Source organism: Pseudophryne corroboree, chromosome 1 (genome assembly GCF_028390025.1).
Source record: "Pseudophryne corroboree isolate aPseCor3 chromosome 1, aPseCor3.hap2, whole genome shotgun sequence".
Lineage (NCBI taxonomy): Eukaryota > Metazoa > Chordata > Amphibia > Anura > Myobatrachidae > Pseudophryne > Pseudophryne corroboree.
In genome coordinates, this window is record NC_086444.1 from 454,667,801 (window position 1) to 454,689,636 (window position 21,836).

Genomic DNA, 21,836 nt, shown 5'->3' on the forward strand with positions numbered 1-21,836 from the left:
AGGGATCCAGGCCCAGATGTGCCTGAAACGTCTGAGTCTCGCACCCACCAGCCCGTCCTCCAGGCTTTGAGGTCCACCGTCATGGTGAGGATTTTGAGGAACCAGAAGCAGGTCTCTGGTCCTGGGTGCCTGCAGCCTCCTCAACCTACTCAGGTGGTGTGTCATTAATGTTTAACATATCTCTAATGGCCTCAATCATGAGCTGCACCCCCATTGCAAGGGATGCCGCCCCCCTCAGCACATCCCTATCACTGTCTGTAGTATCAGAATCGGTATTCGTGTCATCTTGCATAATTTGGGCAAGTGCACGTTTCTGTGGGAACATGCTCTGGGATTTTGCAGGAATAGGGACAGAGCCTGACCAAACTGCCAGAGACTTCTTCAACACCTAAGTTTCAGTCTCAGTATTAGCTACCCTAGTAGAGATCTGAGAGATCATTCTTTTGATAGAAGTTAACCACTCAGGCTCAACAATAGGGATCTGAGACAAAGCATTACAATCCTGTGTACATGGAATGGATCCCTCCTGAGAGGAAACATCTTCTGCAGCATATGACACAGAGTCCCTAGACATGGCTATGTGAGATATTAAACACCCCCACACACACACACAGGGAAATGTCAGACACAGTTTCCCCCCAAGTATGCCACAGAGATTGGAGCCAGCCCACACACACAGCGCTTTTTGAGGTAGAACTAATGAAACTACCAGCGCTGTCTGTGTACCTTAATAGACTACACAGACTTTACACAGCCTCCCCCATCCTTCTACAACCCCCTGGTACCACACAGAATAGCTGGAGTTGTTTGGAGGGACAGCTCTCCCTGTCAGCGTCTGTTGTACAGGAACTGCAGGCAGGAAAATGGCGCTGAACGCTGCTGGGTCCGCTCTGAGGAGAAGCTCCGCCCCCCGAACATGGCGCTACTTCCCACTCTTCATTATATTATACTGGCCTGAGGATTTCTGCTGGCAGCGATCCGGGGACCCTGACAGGCTTGCTGACCAGTGTAGGGTATAGGCGCTGGCTCAGGGCGCCCCTCACAGCACCGCATTATGTACCGCTGAGCCCTGGAGCGCAGTTAGTACTGCGCTCCCTACCTTGTTGCTGCCATCATCACACCGGCTCCCCGCTTGCCAGGGGGGCCGGTGACTCACTCGCCACTGAAGTCTTCTGGCTCTGTAAGGGGGTGGCGGCATGCTGCGGGAGTGAGCAGTCGCCTGGATTGGCTAACGATCAGCACCCTTAGGAGCTCAGTGTCCTGTCAGCGGAGATTGTGGCTCAGACACCGCAGGGCAGACACTTCTCCCCCCCTTAGTCCCACGAAGCAGGGAGGCTGTTAGGCTGTTGCTATGGTACTAATGTGGACCCCAGCATCCTTTAGGACATAACAGAAATACTGTATGTACAATGCTTTACGGAAAAAAGTTACAAAATGTTGCAGGGTGTACAAACATTTTTCCCTGGGTAGGCATTCGGGGAAGCAGTGAGGATACTAATGCCGAAGAGGGGGAGGCACGCAAATATCACCTGTGTGTGAAAATAGAAAATCCAGACCTTTTATATTTTCCTCCGATTCCACCAGAGACATACAGTAACTCCCTGCATCAATACATCAGGCATAACCTCCCGCACATTTTTCTTTAAAATGACAGTTCTAGGGCATTACTCAGCTTCATTTTAGAAAATACATTATAATTGTTGGCCTTGTTCTGATCTGCACACCTTGCAGTGGCGGATTGACACATTTCGGCATATCTTAGGGGGATTTGGATAACGCTGTCCATGAACTGGGCATTTCTGAGCACTAACATTGTAGAAGTGCCCAAGAGATCAGACTTGTGTGAATGTTGCAGACATGTATCCAGCATTTTGTGCTATTCTAAGGAGCGTGTTTAGCAAAGGGAAGCTTGCTGGTGACAGATCTCTCGCAACCAGCAAGGGACTGGTGCAAGTGGCGATAATATGGATGGAAAAACAGTGGGCAGTGCTGCTTTCCTCTTGAAGCCATATGGATACTCTCATTAACATAAGGTAGTAAATCTGGCTACCATGGCCGTCTACACTTATGAGTGCTTAGTGTGCGATCCAGGACATGGCCCTGTATGTTCCCTACATAGCTTATATGAATTCTCTAATTGGACTCCTTGTTCCAAACAATGACTATATGTAGATTGTGTATCCATTATAAACTTAATTTATGCATCAATGGTTAAAGAAATCTTAAAACAAAAACATGTAATGCCTCATCAAAGCTAGATTATCTTACTATGCTTAACCTGGGAACATTTGTAATGACAATGCTTGTGTCAAATTAAGACGGCTATCAAAGATGAAGTGCTGTAGGAAACATTACTTGTTGTCACATAGAAAGTCTTTGCTGTCTTTCAGAGCTGTCTCCATCCAGGATGACAGAGTTCTGCCAATGGTCTCAGAAATGCCAGAACTGATTGTGGAGATGCCTGAAACCGAGGAAATATTACTGAGCGATGTACAAAGGTGTCAGATACTGTCCGTGTCCCTGTATTCCTGTGATTTTCCTTTGTGGTTTCCGTGGTCTCATTTGCTTTTTCTGCTCTCACTTTAGGAATTTATACTCTCAGATTGACAGTGTTGGACATGCAGAGTTTCACAGTCTCACACCCCGTTCTTTCTCGCGCTTGTTGGTGTCCAGGTTCTTCTTTGCTTGTCTTGGTGAGGGACTACTATTGGTTTTCATTTTGCAAATCATCATATTCAAAATATCGAGAAATATATGACAACTGCGCTGTATATGGGAATAAGCTGCTCAGTTTAAAAATGGTACTAATAAAACATGTAACGAGTGCTATAAATATCTTTAAATGTATAGGTCTAAATAAATATATATATATATATATAACTGCATGGTCATATATAGAATGTATACGGAAAGTGGCACCTGTGAAGAAAAAAATCTGATTATTGTGCGGTATGTTTACAACTCCTTTATGGAGTATATGAGTTGAGCTCAATCTGTTCCAACTTCACAGTGTATTTGTGAATGCCCCAACTGTCCCTACCTCCTAGTTGGTCCCGTGCATCAATTGGGAGGGTGATGTTGATGATCCTTCTTCTCCGCTCCGCTGCGTCCAGCGGTGATGGTTCGCGGCTTGATGTCGGGTCGCGGCTCGATGACGTCACACTGCCGCTAGGCGTCGGGAAGTTCGGGCCGGAAAGATGGTAATGTCCTGTAGCTCTATGCCTCCTTTCCGTATACATTCTATGTATGACCATACAGTCATATATATATATTTAGACCTATACATTTAAAGATATTTATAGCGCTCGTTACATGTTTTATTAATATTCAAAATGTCATCAAGTAATATCGTGTAATCTCCATTATGGTTTGTTAAGATTGTGATGCTAATAACGGTCTAAGTTTTCTCCTAAACTTATATGGACTTCTATAAATGTACTAAGTGTACAGTTTTTTTTCTCCACAGCGCTTTGCACAAAGCAAGTTATACACCTGGAGCAGACCGAGCCATATGGGCCTATAGTCATCACTCCTGGAAAGCACTACTCACAGGACTGAGGATGCAACTTCTTACTGTGTTTTGTATAGTTTTTATCTGAAATGAGTTGATACAAATGAATAATAATTTATTAATAAATTAAGTTATTTGCCAGTTCTTAAAACTCTTCTGCAGAAACATTTAGTTTTATGTCACAATTGTACAAGGCTTTCTAAGCAAGTCAAGAAAATCGGGTAAAATGACCAAGAAATCAAAGAAGATGATTCACAGGTTAAAGGAAAGAGAGATATCTAATAGCCAAGTTAGAAATAGGCTAGAGCAGAGGTTCTCAAACTCGGTCCTCAGGACCCCACACAGTGCATGTTTTGCAGGTAACCCAGCAGGTGCACAGGTGTATTAATTACTCACTGACACATTGTAAAAGGTCCACAGGTGGAGCTAATTATTTCACTTGTGATTCTGTGAGGAGACCTGCAAAACATGCACTGTGTGGGGTCCTGAGGACCGAGTTTGAGAACCTATGGGCTAGAGCACAGGTTCTCAAACTAGGTCCTGAGTGCATGTTTTCCAGGTCTCTTCACAGAATCACTAGTGAAATAATTAGCACCACCTGTGGATCTTTTAAAATGGGTCAGTGAGTAATGAATACGCGTGTGCACCTGCCAGATAACCTGGAAAATGTGAATTCTGTGAGGACAGAGGGGCAGATGTATTAAGCTTGGAGAAGTGATAAAGCAGTGTCTCTGATTAATTTAGGTTGTGACTATAATATGAGAGAGGTCATGGAGTAACTGATAAAGCAGTGATAAGGGAAAGGCGATAACTCACCAGCCACTCAGCTCCTGTCAATTTACATATTGGAGCTGATTGGCTGGTGCGTTATCACCTTGCACTTCTCCAGGCTTAATACATCTGCCCCAGAGTTTAGGGTTAGAGAGAGGACAAGTTGGAAATTATAGTTGTCGTGATAAGCATCGCTTGAGCATGCAAAAAAAAATTTTAAGAAAAAAAAATACACCATGACTGCCTCAAAATCACTAAAATCACTATTAACCACCCACTCTGCCACTGCCAATATTTAGTTCAAGATCTGATACTGTAAGAAGTTTCAGTTACTCCATGACCTCTCTCATATTATAGTCACAACCTAAATTAATCAGAGATACTGTAACAAACAATGATATGGCTCTTTAACAATACAAAAACAGAACCTTACTACATGGAGTTTAATAATATGAAAAATTACCAATGATTATGGGATAAAATTGGTGATGAAATAACATTTAGAAATAGAAACACAAAACCATTTTCTCTGACGTCCTAGTGGATGCTGGGAACTCCGTAAGGACCATGGGGAATAGCGGCTCCGCAGGAGACTGGGCACAAAAGTAAAGCTTTAGGACTACCTGGTGTGCACTGGCTCCTCCCCCCATGACCCTCCTCCAAGCCTCAGTTAGATTTTTGTGCCCGGACGAAAAGGGTGCACACTAGGGGCTCTCCTGAGCTTCTTAGTGAAAGTTTAGTTTTAGGTTTTTTTTATTTTCAGTGAGACCTGCTGGCAACAGGCTCACTGCATCGAGGGACTAAGGGGAGAAGAAGCGAACTCACCTGCGTGCAGAGTGGATTGGGCTTCTTAGGCTACTGGACACCATTAGCTCCAGAGGGACCGAACACAGGCCCAGCCTCGGAGCTCGGTCCCAGAGCCGCGCCGCCGGCCCCCTTACAGAGCCAGAAGCAAGAAGAGGTCCGGAAAATCGGCGGCAGAAGACATCCTGTCTTCACCAAGGTAGCGCACAGCACTGCAGCTGTGCGCCATTGCTCCTCAGCACACTTCACACTTCGGTCACTGAGGGTGCAGCAATAACTTTCTTAGATATCGCCCTCAAAGTAGAAGATAATCTTATCAGTACCTCTACTTTTAAGAAAGCGGTCGATACTAACAATTTTTTAAATTATCACAGCAGTCACCACCGCCCCTGGCTCGATAATATACCAAAAAGTCAGTATCTTCGACTCCGTAGAAACTGTTCAACAATAGAACAATTTGAAACTCAAGCTCTAGAATTAACTCAAGCATTTAAAGAACAAAATTATCCTATAGACATTATAGATCATGCTTTTAATGAGGCTTTGAAATGTGATAGAGAGTCCCTACTTATCTATAAAAAGAAAGAGGATGTGAAGGACTCCATCAATGATGGTCAACCTAGATTCATAACAAAATATAATGCCTGTTCAAAAGAGATCAAACGTATTATTCATAAGAATTATCCTATTTTAAAAACTGATAGGATCTTATCTAAAGAACTAATAGACAAACCACAAGTTATCTTTAAAAAGGCTTCTAGTTTGAAAAACTTCTTAGCACCAAGTCACTATGAAGCTACAAAAAATGTTTCTAACTACACATGGTTACAGAAGTTCAATACAGAAAGGGGGAATTACAAATGTAGAAAACTAGGATGCACCACCTGTAATACTATGCTAGATAAAAGTATAACTGTTACATCCTATTCAAATGGCTCCACGTTTAATATACAACAACGCATTAATTGCCGCACGACATATGTCATATATGTGATCACATGTGTGTGTGGCATACAATACGTGGGCCGCACGACTAGGATGTTGCACATCAGATGTTTAGAACATAAAAATAACATTAGGCGGGGTGTCAGTACACATAGCTTAGTACGACATGTGAAGTATAAACATCATAGCAACACCTCAGTAATTAGGATACAAGGAGTGGAACATGTTCAAAGTACAACAAGAGGGGGAGATAGATTCAATCTTCTATGCAAACGCGAAGCTTTTTGGATCTTCTCCCTGGGTACATTGTTTCCGAATGGCTTGAACGATTCAATTGAGATGAATAATATATAGGACATCCAAATGAGCAATCTGAATGTATAATGTGTATAGAAAGAAACCACTGGGGAACATTGTCAGGTCATATATGTCTTTCAAAGGATTAAGAAATAAACACAGAACCTGAAAGTACGAAAGAAGTGAGCTATGTATCTGTGTATGTATATACACACATACACACAAAAAATGTGGAGAGTAAAACGTCTGGTGTGTGTGCATATATATGTTGAGATTATAAAGGAGCTTAGATCACAAATGTCTGAAGGTTCTGATAATCCTATGAGAGTATGGGATAGTGTGATAAATTTGATCCTCTGTCGAATAACATGGTTTGTGATAATTATGTACATATAAAGATCTCTATGTGTACTGTTAAATTCACTATATATATGTGGAATACGTAATATAATCATGTTATGAGAGTCTAGATAATTGTGATATATTTTGGAATCGGGTTACGTCTGGTTATGATAGCTATAGTAAGCATAATTAATATATAAGATAAATATTTAATAAACAGAAAAAATTTTAAAAAATTTGTTCTTCCTGGGTTTGGAGGTGATTCGAACCCGGGTCTGTCTGTTTACAGACAGGGGCCTTAGCCTCTTGAGCCACTCGGCTCCACATTGCTCTGAGTGTTATAAAAATATAGTTATTATTTAAAAAGATTTAAGATGAAAATTAACTCCTATGTCTCGTGTTAATACAAATGAATAAATAAATGTATAGTATGGAGACTATATAGTACAAAGTAAATGGGTTTTATATATTTGTATAATAAACATAAATAGATTGTTGCCTTATGCTATAATTTATTATAGTGTTTAATGTGTGAAAGAATGAAAAAAGAAAACACAGGTTTAAAAGATCATCACACCTGTGCTAATTAATGCTAATTAATGCTCTATATTGATTGGGTACCTGGCATTTAAATACGGACAACAGAATGCACCTCAATACCTTCTGATGAAACCGTGAGATTGAAAGCACGGAGAAACGCGTTAAGGAACAATTTTAAAACACCAGCAGGCGGCACGGAATCCCTCTATGCCAGAGGACAATTTGGAGAAATTGCCAGAAACCAACTTTGAAAGTGTACACCCTTCCCCTGTGGACGCTGCAGACACCGCCGCTCCCGCCGGAAAAACCTCGGCTTCAACTGCACAAGATCCAGCCTGACGGAGGTTTCAATCTACGGCTGTGGTGAGCATTAAACATTGGCGGTGGGGATAGAAGAGGGTGACACAAGTTGTTGTGCGGCAGACACAACTGTGAACACTTGCAGTTTCTACCAAACTTATTGTTTCAGTCTGTGGATACAAAGTAATAACGGACATCGTCACAAAATAACCAGCTCTTCACCGGGGAGTTATATAAATAGCACTTTGTGTGCTTAAAGAAAAATCTATATTGGAGCTCCAGCGGTATAGGGTTATTTGGACGGTAATAGTCACAGTTCTGGACATTTCAATATTGCAGCCCTGGTGTGTTTTAAAGATTTTATTTATTTTTATGTTGTGCATTAACAAGAAATCGGATTATTAAACAATAAATAAATATATAATTGTAATCAAAAGATCAAAATATATATGCGCTTCCTTGTAATATACATATTTTATATGGTATATGGTTTTAAGCTTTAGGACTACCTGGTGTGCACTGGCTCCTCCCCCCATGACCCTCCTCCAAGCCTCAGTTAGATTTTTGTGCCCGGCCGAAAAGGGTGCACACTAGGGGCTCTCCTGAGCTTCTTAGTGAAAGTTTAGTTTTAGGTTTTTTTTATTTTCAGTGAGACCTGCTGGCAACAGGCTCACTGCATCGAGGGACTAAGGGGAGAAGAAGCGAACTCACCTGCGTGCAGAGTGGATTGGGCTTCTTAGGCTACTGGACACCATTAGCTCCAGAGGGACCGATCACAGGCCCAGCCTCGGAGCTCGGTCCCAGAGCCGCGCCGCCGGCCCCCTTACAGAGCCAGAAGCAAGAAGAGATCCGGAAAATCGGCGGCAGAAGACATCCTGTCTTCACCAAGGTAGCGCACAGCACTGCAGCTGTGCGCCATTGCTCCTCAGCACACTTCACACTTCGGTCACTGAGGGTGCAGGGCGCTAGGGGGGGGCGCCCTGAGCAGCAATAAAAACACCTTGGCTGGCGAAAATACATCACATATAGCCCCCAGGGCTATATGGATGAATTTTAACCCCTGCCAGATTCCACAGAAAAACGGGAGAAAAGGCCGCCGAGAAGGGGGCGGAGCCTATCTCCTCAGCACACTGGCGCCATTTTCTCTCACAGCTCCGTTGGAGGGAAGCTCCCTGGCTCTCCCCTGCAGTTACTACACTACAGAAAGGGGTTAAAAAAGAGAGGGGGGCACTATTTAGGCGCAGTATAACAATACAGCAGCTATAAGGGGAAAAACACTTATATAAGGTTATCCCTGTATATATATATATATATATATATATATATATATAGCGCTCTGGTGTGTGCTGGCATACTCTCCCTCTGTCTCCCCAAAGGGCTAGTGGGGTCCTGTCCTCTATCAGAGCATTCCCTGTGTGTGTGCTGTGTGTCGGTACGTTGTGTCGACATGTATGAGGAGGAAAATGAGGTGGAGGCGGAGCAATTGCCTGTAACAGAGATGTCACCCCCTAGGGAGTCGACATCTGAGTGGATGAGCTTATGGAAGGAATTATGTGAGTCAGCTCTTTACAAAAGATTGATGACATGAGACAGCCGGCGACTCAGCCTGTGCCTGTCCAGGTGTCTCAAAAGCCATCAGGGGCTCTAAAACGCCCGTTACCGCAGATGGCAGATACAGACGCCGACACGGATACTGACTCCAGTGTCGACGATTAAGAGACGAATGTGACTTCCAGTAGGACCACACATTACATGATTGAGGCTATGGAAAATGTTTTTACACATTTCTGATAATACCAGTACCACTAAAAAGGGTATTATGTTGGGTGAGAAAAAACTGCCTGTAGTTTTTCCTGCATCTGAGGAATTAAATGAAGTGTGTGATGATGCGTGGGTTTCCCCCGATAAAAACTGTTAATTCCTAAAAAGTTATTAGCATCATACCCCTTCCCGCCAGAGGATAGGGCACGTTGGGAAACACCCCCTAGGGTGAATAAAGCGCTCACACGCTTGTCTAAACAGGTGGCACTACCGTCCCCGGATACGGCCGCCCTTAAGGAACCTGCTGACAGAAAGCAGTAAAATATCCTAAAATGTATATACACTCACACGGGTGTGATACTGCGACCAGCAATCGCCTCAGCCTGGATGTGCAGTGCTGGGGTGGCTTGGTCGGATTCCCTGACTGACAATATTGATACCCTAGATAGGGACAGTATATTACTGACTATAGAGCATTTAAAAGATGCATTTCTATATATGCGTGATGCACAGAGGGATATTTGCTGACTGGCATCAAGAGTAAGTGCGCTGTCCATTTCTGCCAGAAGAGGGTTATGGACAAGACAGTGGTCAGGTGATGCTGATTCCAAAAGGCATATGGAAGTATCGCCTTATAAAAGGGAGGAGTTATTTGGGGTAGGTCTAACAGACCTGGTGGCCACGGCAACGGCTGGAAAATCCACATTTTTACCCCAGGTAGCCTCTCAACATAAGAAGACGCCGTATTATCAGGCGCAGTCCTTTGGGCCCCATAAGGGCAAGCGGGCAAAAGGCTCCTCATTTCTGCCCCGTGGCAGAGGGAGAGGAAAAAGGCTGCAGCAAACAGCCAGTTCCCAGGAACAGAAGCCCTCTCCCGTTTTCTGCCAAGTCCTCAGCATGACGCTGGGGCTTTACAAGCGGACTCAGGCACGGTGGGGGCCCGTCTCAAAAATTTCAGCGTGCAGTGGGCTCACTCACAGGGGACCCCTGGATCCTTCAGGTATCTCAGGGGTACAAATTGGAATTCGAGACGTCTCCCCTTCGCCGTTTTCCTAAAGTCTGCTTTATTGACGTCTCCCTCCGACAGGGAGGCGGTATGGGAAGCCATTCACAAGCTGTATTCCCAGCAGGTGATAATCAAGGTACCCCTCCTACAACAGGGAAAGGGGTATTATTCCACGCTGTTTGTGGTACCGAAGCCGGACGGCTCGGTGAGACCTAATTTAAATCTGAAATCCTTGAACACTTACATACAAAGGTTCAAATTCAAGATGGAGTCACTCAGAGCGGTGACGGCAAACCTGGAAGAAGGGGATTATATGGTGTCTCTGGACATCAAGGATGCTTATCTCCATGTCCCAATTTACCCTTCTCACCAAGGGTACCTCAGGTTTGTGGTACAGAACTGTCACTATCAGTTTCAGACGCTGCCGTTTGGTTTGTCCACGGCACCCCGGGTCTTTACCAAAGTAATGGCCGAAATGATGATACTCCTTCGAAGGAAGGGAGTTTTAATTATCCCTTACTTGGACGATCTCCGGATAAGGGCAAGATCCAGGGAACGGTTGGTAGTCGGGATAGCACTATCTCAAGTAGTGTTGCGGCAGCACGGTTGGATTCTTAATATTCCAAAATCGCAGCTGATCCCGACGACACGTCTTCTATTCCTAAGGATGATCCTGGACACAGTCCAGAAAAAGGTGTTTCTCCAGGAGGAGAAAGCCAGGGAGTTATCCGAACTAGTCAGAAACCTCCTAAAACCAGGCCAAGTGTCAGTGCAGCAGTGCACAAGGGTCCTGGGGAAAATGGTGGCTTCCTACGAAGCAATTCCATTCGGCAGATTCCACGCAAGAACTTTCCAGTGGGACCTGCTGGAAAAGTGGTCCGGATCGCATCTTCAGATGCATCAGCGGATAACCCTGTCACCAAAGACAAGGGTGTCTCTCCTGTGGTGGTTGCAGAGTGCTCATCTTCTAGAGGGCGCAGATTCGGCATTCAGGACTGGGTCCTGGTGACCACGGATGCCAGCCTGCGAGGCTGGGGAGCAGTCACACAGGGAAGAAATTTCCAGGGCTTGTGGTCAAGCCTGGAGACATCACTTCACATAAATATCTTGGAGCTAAGGGCCATTTACAATGCCCTAAGCCAAGCAAGACCTCTGCTTCAAGGTCAGCCGGTGCTGATCCAGTCGGACAACATCACGGCAGTCGCCCACGTAGAGAAGCTGCAAGGATTTTTCGCTGGGCGGAAAATCATGTGATAGCATTGTCAGCAGTGTTCATTCCGGGAGTGGACAACTGGGAAACAGACTTCCTCAGCAGAAGTCTTCCACATGATTGTAAACCGTTGGGGAAAAACCAAAGGTGGACATGATGGCGTCCCGCCTAAATAAAAAATTGGACAGGTATTGCGCCAGGTCAAGGGACCCTCAGGCAATAGCTGTGGACGCTCTGGTAACACCGTGGGTGTACCAGTCAGTGTATGGGTTCCCTCCTCTTCCTCTCTTACCAAAAGTATTGAGAATTAGAAGACGGAGGGGAGTAAGAACTATACTCGTGGCTCCGGATTGGCCAAGAAGGACTTGGTACCCGGAACTTCAAGAGATGCTCACGGAGGACCCGTGGCCTCTACCTCTAAGAAGGGACCTGCTCCATCAAGGACCCTATCTATTCCAAGACTTACCGCGGCTGCGTTTGACGACAGGGCGGTTGAACGCCGGATCCTGAAGGAAAAAGGCATTCCGGATGAAGTCATCCCTACCCTGATCAAAGCCAGGAAGGATGTAACCGCAAAGCATTATCACCGCATTAGGCGAAAATATGTTGCGTGGTGCGAGGCCAGTAAGGCCCCGATGGAGGAATTTCAACTAGGTCGATTCCTGCATTTCCTGCAAACAGGAGTGTCTATGGGCCTAAAATTGGGGTCCATTAAGGTTCAAATTTCGGCCCTGTCAATTTTCTTCCAGAAAGAACTAGCTTCAGTTCCTGAAGTTCAGACGTTTGTAAAAGGGGTACTGCATATACAGCCTCCTTTTGTGCCTCCAGTGGCACCTTGGGATCTCAATGTAGTTTTGGGGTTCCTAAAGTCACAATGGTTTGAACCACTTGAATCTGTGGAGTTAAAATATCTCACATGGAAAGTGGTCATGCTGTTGGCCCTGGCCTAGGCCAGGCGCGTGTCAGAATTGGCGGCTTTATCCTGTAAAAGCCCTTATCTGATCTTCCATTCAGACAGGGCGGAATTGAGGACTCGTCCTCATTTTCTCCCTAAGGTGGTTTCAACGTTTCATCTTGACCAACCTATTGTGGTACCTGCGGCTACTAGTGACTTGGAGGACTCCAAGTTGTTGGACATAGTCATGGCCCTGAAAATATATGTTTCCAGGACGGCTGGAGTCAGAAAATCTGACTCGCTGTTTATCCTGTATGCACCCAACAAGCTGGGTGCTCCTGCTTCTAAGCAGACTATTGCTCGTTGGATTTGTAATACAATTCAGCTTGCACATTCTGTGGCAGGCCTGCCACAGCCAAAATCTGTAAAAGCCCATTCCACAAGGAAGGTGGGCTCATCTTGGGCGGCTGCCCGAGGGGTCTCGGCTTTACAACTTTGCCGAGCAGCTATTTAGTCGGGCAAATACGTTTGCTAAATTCTACAAATTTGATACCCTGGCTGAGGAGGACCTGGAGTTCTCTCATTCGGTGCTGCAGAGTCATCCGCACTCTCCCGCCCGTTTGGGAGCTTTGGTATAATCCCCATGGTCCTTACGGAGTTCCCAGCATCCACTAGGACGTCAGAGAAAATAAGAATTTACTTACCGATAATTCTATTTCTCGTAGTCCGTAGTGGATGCTGGGCGCCCATCCCAAGTGCGGATAGTCTGCAATACTTGTACATAGTTATTGTTAACTAAATCGGGTTATTGTTGTTGTGAGCCATCTATCCAGAGGCTCCTCTGTTATCATGCTGTTAACTGGGTTCAGATCACAGGTTGTACGGTGTGATTGGTGTGGCTGGTATGAGTCTTACCCGGGATTCATAAATCCTTCCTTATTGTGTACGCTCGTCCGGGCACAGTATCCTAACTGAGGCTTGGAGGAGGGTCATGGGGGGAGGAGCCAGTGCACACCAGGTAGTCCTAAAGCTTTACTTTTGTGCCCAGTCTCCTGCGGAGCCGCTATTCCCCATGGTCCTTACGGAGTTCCCAGCATCCACTACGGACTACGAGAAATAGAATTATCGGTAAGTAAATTCTTATTTTCTTTACATACATAGTTCTGGGCAAACTGACAATTTTTCACAATATCATTATTGTTTTAAACAGGATCAAACTCATCACTAAAATAAGTTTGATCAATGGGAGAAACAGGAGGATACTTCCAGTATGCCCTAAGTCAGACCTGGAATTGTAATTGTGTACATTGGTTGTGGTACTGACGGTGGAACAGAAAGTGAAGATTAAAATCTTGGAATTCCTCAAAAAAAAAAATATCTTGGTGCAGGCACAAAATAAGAGAAAATATAATGCTGATGCATACTCTATAGTACCAAGCACTGCTAATCAGAATAATTATAATAAACTCTGCAAAATCTAACATATAGCAAAATCGAGGTGCTTGGCATACATTTTGGCCAAAAAATACCGGTTCACCAACCAACGTCCAGGTGACCTCCTCTCTGGAGGGTCCCTAATACTAAGTTTAATACCAAGATGCGGAACCCCATCAAGCTGGCAAAGGCCAGCCACCCCAGGGCAGCACACTTGTAAGAGGCTAAGGTGTTAATAAGTGAAGAAGCAAAAGCTGTGTGTATTAAAGAGGGTTACATAGATGAAAGATATTAATTAAAATATTAAAAAGTGTAGTATTAGTAAAAATTATTTGAAAGTGCTATATTAAGTCAATTACTAACACCGAGCAAAATTGAGCTGCTTGGCATACTTTTTGGCCAAAAAATACTGGCCCACCAACCAATATCCAGGTGAATTTGTCTTAGGTGGTGAATTTGTCTTAGGTGGATCCTTAATACGAAGTTTAAGTCCGGGGTGTGAAACCCCACCAAGCCGGCAAAGGCCAGACACCCCAGGGCAGCACACTAGTGAGAGGCTAAGGTGTTAGTACGTGTTAATAAGGAAGAAGCAAAAGCTGTGTGTTAAAGAGTGTTACATAGGTGACAGATATTAATACTAAAAAGTGTTGTATTAGTGAAAATGTGAAAGTGTTAAAAAAAAGTGCTAAATTAAGTTTTATAACGTGCCACCCCAAAGCAGCTCACCACGCCAGTTCAGTGGGCCACCGCGCCTCAACTTATTTTTACTAATACAACACCTATGTAACACTCTTTAAAAAGAAGTTTCAGACAAAGACCGACCAGGTACTGGGTGGGACAAAATCGAGCATATATTATACTGCCTATGCCTAATAATCTGATCTCAATACGTAGGACTAGCCCTTATTTGTGTGGCCACTGAGTGAGTTTGGTTTATCTTTTGTACCTGTCTGGACTGCTAAAATATAAGATTGTTATACCTGCATTATTCTGAACAGTTTTGCCTGGAGCTCATTGTACAGACAGCTGTAACCAGTTTTGACCAGGAGGTCACAGTGTAGAGGAAGTGGCCAGTGCAGCAAAAGATCTGTAGGTTTAGAGCGACTTGTCTCATGACGGTTACTGATGTTATGGCACAAACATAGGAGTATGTTGTAACAGTAGGTGGCTTCAGACTCAAAATGAGGTTATATTAGGTCTCTGCACCTGTCAGACAGATTGCTCTTGCTAGATTTCCCACAGTGATGTGATCTCAATTTGAATCATTTCTGCTGTTTTCTAAAGGGAACTTAACTGTATTGTGGCCCCTTTAGTCTGTTCACTGCAGCTGGGTTGTGTTATCACTGCTAGCAACTAGATTCCACAATCAATTTTGAAGACTGGGGGATGGCTTTCATGTTCAGGTACAAGAGCTTGACAGTGTTCTGTAGGCCTCTTCAGATGGTACAGGCTTGGAGGCCCGCACAGGTGACCGATTTACTAGTGGAAACTAGCTTGCCTTGTGAAATACTTACTGTAATTTAAGGCTCCCCATGAAGCTCTTGTTATATGTTGATTGTTTTCTCAGACTTCAGTGTGGGAAACTCCTGAACTACAGTAGATTACAGATATGCTTATATATGTGTCTGCTTCAGCAGTTTTTGTAATCAGATGGGATCCCTAAGTAAGTGCTGCTTCACCGATAGTATTTGTATTCAAGTGAAATCCGGTAGTAGAATGGATGTGGTTAGTGTATGGCCTAGTTTAGGCATTCCCAACATCGGTCCTCAAGGCACACTAACAGTCCAGGTTTTAGTGATATCCATGCTTGAGCACAGGTGATTTAATTAGTACCTCCATTATTTTGATTTAACCATCTGTGCTAAAGCCTGGATATCACTAAAACCTGCACTGTTAGTATCCTTGAGGACTGAGGTTGGAAATGCCCTGCCTACAGTAGCTGTTGGTTAATAGATCATGTGGTATTTTTTTTATTTATTTGAACCTGGGGTTGGTAGTTTTGCCACTGATCTGTGGCTATTGGGGCCTATATTCTATCCATGCAGCAGTCAGGCAGTCTTAGACTATCCCACTTGTTAGAAGGCTGGTGACTTCCTGCTGATTCAAAGCAGGGGTCCCTGATCCTCTTTATAGCATAACAATATTGTGATCCAGCCACAAACTCTTCAAGCACTGGTCTCCCATAGATAGTGAGCCATGTGCAGCATACCAGAAAGATATTGCCCGCAGTTCTTCAGAAGAATGGATCTTCCTGTAGGCTGCAGGTGCATTACAACAGTGGCCATGCATAATTTAATAGATGCAGAGTTCGGCCTTGGCAGAAAAATCACCAAACTCCTGTGCAGCCACTCACGGGAAACAAAGTGAGTATACAGGGTTCTAAAGTGTACATAAAACCCATACTGATGGTGGTGCAGTCTAAGGCAGGGGTACACAATAGCAAAACTATGACTGGGCATGATAAGATGTGTAGTTTCACAACAGTTGGAGAGCCGCATGTTGAGCATTCTAGGTCTAAGGAGGTGGGGTTTCAACATCGGCCATGGGTTCCAGGAGAGCCTTCTGGCTGCGATCCTGGTGTGCTGACATGGACTCTGAGAAAGTTTAGAGGCTATTCCTTATTCAGAGGAGGTCCACTTTGGTCTGCAGTTGGACAATATAGTTGCTACGGTTGCAGCATCCAGGACAGATTTCCTTCCTCCTGTAGCACCTCCCAGGTCCAAAACATCTACTTTTCATTCAGTTTGTAGTCAAGGAAAGGCTAGAGGTTAGTACCTTTCTAGATTCTAAGGTTCCTCCTCTATGGGCTCTAGGTCCTGAGGTAGGTAACCTTGGTCCAGAGAAAGCCAATAGGCCTGCCACATGATAAGGAAGTGTGTGTGTGGCAGAAGGCTACTGGGTGATCCCAGAGTGGGTTGCTGGTTTCTGTGTTTATCCAAGATAAGGGGAGCACAAGAGATGCCAAGCCAGCACAAGAGATGCCAAGCCCTGTAGTTTCCCAAGCACTTCTAGAAGGAGCAGGAGATCTTAGAGAGCCTGTTTGCTCGCTTCTGGCCTCAAGGGTTATCACCCTGGTCCCGTCTCAGGAGGTACGGATTTCTATGCCAACCTCTTCCTGGTCCAGAGACCAGACAGCTCAAGCTCATTCTCAAGCCACTAGCAGGTACCTGAGGTTCTGCAGGGAGTCTTTTCGCTCCATCATTCTGGTTTTCGAACCAGGGGATATGACATTCTTAGACATCCAGGATGCTTAATTACATATTCCCATCCAAGTCACACCTCTGCGCTTCCTCAGCTTGTGACACAAGAGAATCACGTTGTTTCCAGCATTACCATTATGGATTGTCTATATCTCCTTGTGTTTTTCACGAATGTCATGTCAGTCATGGCAGCTCCTCTCGACCTGCTTATCCTGGCCTAGTCACCAGATATTCTTCGGGATCACATCCGTCTCACGATCGATCTCCAGTTCCAAGGACGGATCGTCATTTGGAATATATTCTTTTTGACTGCGTCTCAGGAGATGTCATATTTAGGGGGGCCTTGTGGGTTCCAGGGTTCGGCAGGACAGACTTAAGGTTTTACAAATAAGATTTCCTCTATTCTTGCATCACTGCCGAGTGTCAATACACTCTGGCATGCAGATAATCTACCCCTATCGACAGTGTGGAGTATGTTCAGTCTCATTCCTGGTGTAAAAGTCAGGTTGACTGGATAAAAGCATTTCTTAATATATGTATGCCAATTTGATTGTATGTGAGTGTTACCGATTAACATTAAGACCCAGGCAGTCTTCAGAGCTCTCTGTTTAACTCCACCACTCCTCCAGCATCATCATATTCATGTTCGGCATAGGTGGATCCATGCCCGATTTACCCCCCCCCCCCGTCGTTTCTGACTTCTTCTACTTTTTTAAACGAGAACAGCAGCAGCAATACTGCTATTTACGTCAGATTTGATAAAAGAGCCGGCAGGCACTAGGACCCGCCGTTGCTCTAACAGCAAGTCTGTGTGGTAACCAATGGGGATGCTGGAGCTGCAGCTCCAGTCTCCCCCTGCTCACACTGCAACCTACTTCCCCCACTGCCAGCCAGCCTTGGTCCAGCCCAGGCGCGGGTTTCAAATGCCAGCATCGAGTAAGACTGTTACTTATGACGGCGCAGAAGGCTTCATTAGCCCTCTCTGCACCACACAGTTTCCCAGCACTTTCTTTACCACCATGCTAGGTGCAGTCAAACTCAGCACAGCTTTGAGAAGGTGGCCCGTGTGATTGTGACAGGGCTGTTCTGCAGAAGTCTTATGCTGCTTGTTGGAGATCCAGCTGGCTGCTTCTGCTAATCAAAGATGGGCAGTTCCTGTCCTGCAGTCTGAGTCTCACTGCAGTGCCCAAAACAAGGTATGCTGCACCTGCCACCCCCAACTAAAAACTATAATAATTATATTGTGCTGGGGTGCCTTCCAGACTCCCATAACTAATGGAACAGGTGACCAACCTTTCAAGGCCCAATCAGCCTTTTCATCAGGGTGAAACATTGGCAATAAACCAGGATGCGCTCCTACAGCCAATCATTACCTGATGGCGTATTCTGTGAGGACACGCCCCCTGTGATACCACTCTTATCTGGGAGCACGCCTGCCTTAGGTGCATGTAAATATAACTATTACTGTTCCCCTATCATGGTGCCCCCCTTTTATATTCTTCTGGATCCGTCCCTGTGCCCACTGACTGGGTGGAATGAGCCTGCACCGCAGCAGGGTCAGGATTGTCAACAGAATAAGCATAGTGTATAGTCAAACTGAGCCATCTGGCCAAAGTCTGCTTAATAGCTGGCAAGCCCTGTTTTTTTAAAATCATTTAGAACAAATAATCTGTTTTATGGAGATCACTCGTCCTATCCACAGATATCCGGAAGACCCGCACGACATCCAAGGAGGCCTGCTCCAGGGAAGAATCTGGTACTTGGAAGAAAGTATATCCTTGTTGATGTGAAACCTGGAAACAGATTTTGGGAGATATCCTAATTGTGCCCAAATCCAGACCCTCCTGCAAGAAAGACAGTACTCGCAAGAGACTGAAAAATATGGGGTTAAAACTGCGAGTCAAACGCCAATCAAAGTATGTTTTCCAAACATGGTGATAAATTCTGGCAGAAGGCTACTGGGAATTAGGCATGGTACGAATGACCAACTGTGAGAACTCCTTAGCTCTCAGGAAGGATGTCTCAAGATCCACCTCATCAAAGTGAGATGGGCTAGATCTGGGTGGAAGCATGGGCCCTAAGACAGTAGATCCGGCTGTAGAGAAAGATGCAGCAGAGTGTCGCTGGAGAAACCTAGTAGATCCGAGTTCCAAGCCCTATGCACCAAATCTGGAGCCTTGAGGATTACTGTGCCTCCCTCCAACGTCAACTTGCGGAGGACATATGGAATCATTGAGATTGGGGGGAAGATGGGTCCACCGAACTGCTAAGGCGTCCACTAAAAGAGCTTCTGTATTCCCAGTACGCAAGTAGTACCTCGGGTAGCTTGAAGTTGTGCTGAGACGCCATCTTGTCGATATTCGGCAAGTCCCAGGAGCTAAACGTTGTCCAGGTGTAGAAGCCATTTGCACAAGTGAACTTCCTGGTGGCTTAGGTAGTCTGAAATGTTGGACCCGGAGATGCAGACTGCGGAGAGTTGGAAATGATGCTCTGCCCACTGGAGAATGCGGCTCACCTCCTTCATTCACAGCTACTGCCACCCTGATGGTTTATATAAGTGTCAGCTGTCGCAATGTCTGACTGCACCTTGTCCAGGCGATGCTAGAAAAATGGCTATTCTAGGCAAAGCCTGTACACTGCTGAGCTCCAGAACATTACTAGGTAGCCGACTCTTCTACCTGTCCAACGATCCTGAAAAGATTGATGACCCATCACTGCCACCACCCCTGAAACTTGCGTCGGTAGTGAGCAGGACCCAGTCCTTGATCCAAAAGGGATGGACCTTGTTCAGGTGGGACTGGTAGAACCACCACAAGAAGGCGTGACAGACTTTTTGATAGAGAATGATCACCTGTAACTTGAGATTCCAATGGGACTTGTTCCACCTAGACATAATTTCCAACTGTAAAGAACAGGAGTGAAACTGGGCATACTCCATGTTGAAGGTGGAGACAAGAGAGCCCAGGATCTGCATGCAAGAGTGTATGGACACCCAAAAGTCACCTAAAAATTTGTGAATCTTGGTCTATAAGGACCCAAGTTTGTCCAAGGGAAGGAATACTCGCTGGAGTCTGGAATCCAGTCAGACTTTCATAGGTAGCATCTCCTGAGACGGAGTCAAGGTGGATTTTCGCCAGTTGATGATCCACCCACAAGACTGGAGTAGTTCTATTGTAAGACGGATGTGATCCTTTAGCATGTCCGGTAACTTGGCAAGAAGTAGCAAATCTCTAAAGAATGCCAGCATGTGAGGCCCACCCCATCAGGATTGAGGGCTTGGGATCAGGATGTCTGGTAGACCAGGTCTGTTTTCCACTAGACTTGGAGCCCTTGGTGGAAGAATCTTGGAACCTGGAGAAATACTGAAGCTTGGCCTTACCCTGCGGACGAAAGAAGCGGCCTAGTGCTGCTGCAGATGGAAGGAAAGAAATCTTGGGTACGGCTACCATAGCCACAGTCTTGTCCAACTCTTGGTCAAAGAACATCCTCTGAAAAGGGAGAGCTCCAAGGGCCTTTTTAGAGTCAGCATTGGCGCGCCAGGTACAAAGACGTAGGGATGTACTAGCTGTCAAACCAGAAGCTAACACCTTAGAGGTTAGACTTCTGGGGACAATGGCCACAACACCTAGATAGCCTGCTTTATTGATGTTTCCACCATAGACAACTCCATTCTGTGGACATCAGAACGGAGACTTCTAGGCAATCCGCTCAGTGCTAGCTGGTCTTAGCCACCTAAATGGATGCAATGGCCGGGTATGCAATAGTTATGCATTATAGAAAATTGCTTTAAGTAAGTTCACTAAATTTCTATCAATTAGATAATTAAGGGAGGCTGTGTTAGAGATAGGAAGAGTACTGGATTTGACCAGATGGGCGATGTGAGCATACACTGGGGGAGAGGAATCCCACTTAGCCATATCCGCAACTGGGGGAGGATAAAAAGTAACTATGGGCCTAATTCAGAGTTGATCGCAGCAGCAAATTTGTTAGCAGTTGGGCAAAACTATGGGGGTAATTCCAAGTTGATCGCAGCAGTAATTTTGTTAGCAGTTGGGCAAAACCATGGCCCTCATTCCGAGTTGTTCGCTCGTTGCCGAGTTTCGCTATATTGCGATTAGTCGCTTACTGCGCATGCGCAAGGTTCGCAGAGCGCATGCGGGTAGTTATTTTACTCAAAAGTTAGGTATTTTACTCACGGCATAACAAGGATTTTTTATCGTTCTGGTGATTGGAGTGTGATTGACAGGAAGTGGGTGTTTCTGGGCGGAAACTGGCCGTTTTATGGGTGTGTGCGGAAAAACGCTGCAGTTTCTGGGAAAAACGCAGGAGTGGCTGGAGAAACGGGGGAGTGTCTGGGCGAACGCTGGGTGTGTTTGTGACGTCAAACCAGGAACGAAACTGACTGAACTGATCGCAGTGGCAGAGTAAGTTCCGAGCTACTCAGAAACTGCAAAAAAATTTCTATTCGCAATTATGCGAATCTTTCATTCGCAATTCTGCTATGCTAAGATACACTCCCAGAGGGCGGCGGCTTAGCGTGTGCAATGCTGCTAAAAGCAGCTAGCAAGCGAACAACTCGGAATGAGGGCCCATGTGCACTGCAGGGGAGGCAGAAATAACATGTGCAGAAAGAGATAGATTTGGGTGGGTTATTTTATTTCTGTGCAGGGTAAATACTGGCTGCTTTATTTTTACACTGCAAATTATATTGCAGATTGAACACACCACACCCAAATCTAACTCTCTCTGCACATGGTAAATCTGCCTCCCCTGCAGTGCACATAGTTTTGCCCAACTGCTAACAAAATTCCTGCTGCGAT

General features: G+C 45.2%; 1 protein-coding gene across 4 annotated transcripts in view; it reads left to right on the forward strand.

The window, feature by feature from the left end:
* The window catches only part of REC8 (REC8 meiotic recombination protein), a 295,804-nt gene extending 292,142 nt beyond the window's left edge, over positions 1 to 3,662 (forward strand). For 3 of the 4 annotated variants that reach the window (XM_063913647.1, XM_063913648.1, XM_063913649.1), the window contains 3 exons: positions 2,391 to 2,498; positions 2,587 to 2,693; positions 3,467 to 3,662. In XM_063913647.1, the coding sequence (XP_063769717.1) occupies positions 2,391 to 2,498; positions 2,587 to 2,693; positions 3,467 to 3,558 (307 nt within the window). In that variant the 3' untranslated portion in view covers positions 3,559 to 3,662. Of the gene's footprint in view, positions 1 to 2,390; positions 2,499 to 2,586; positions 2,694 to 3,466 lie in introns of those variants that run through there. The other variant, XM_063913650.1, reaches the window with a different exon arrangement.
* The last annotated feature ends 18,174 nt before the right edge of the window (positions 3,663 to 21,836 follow it).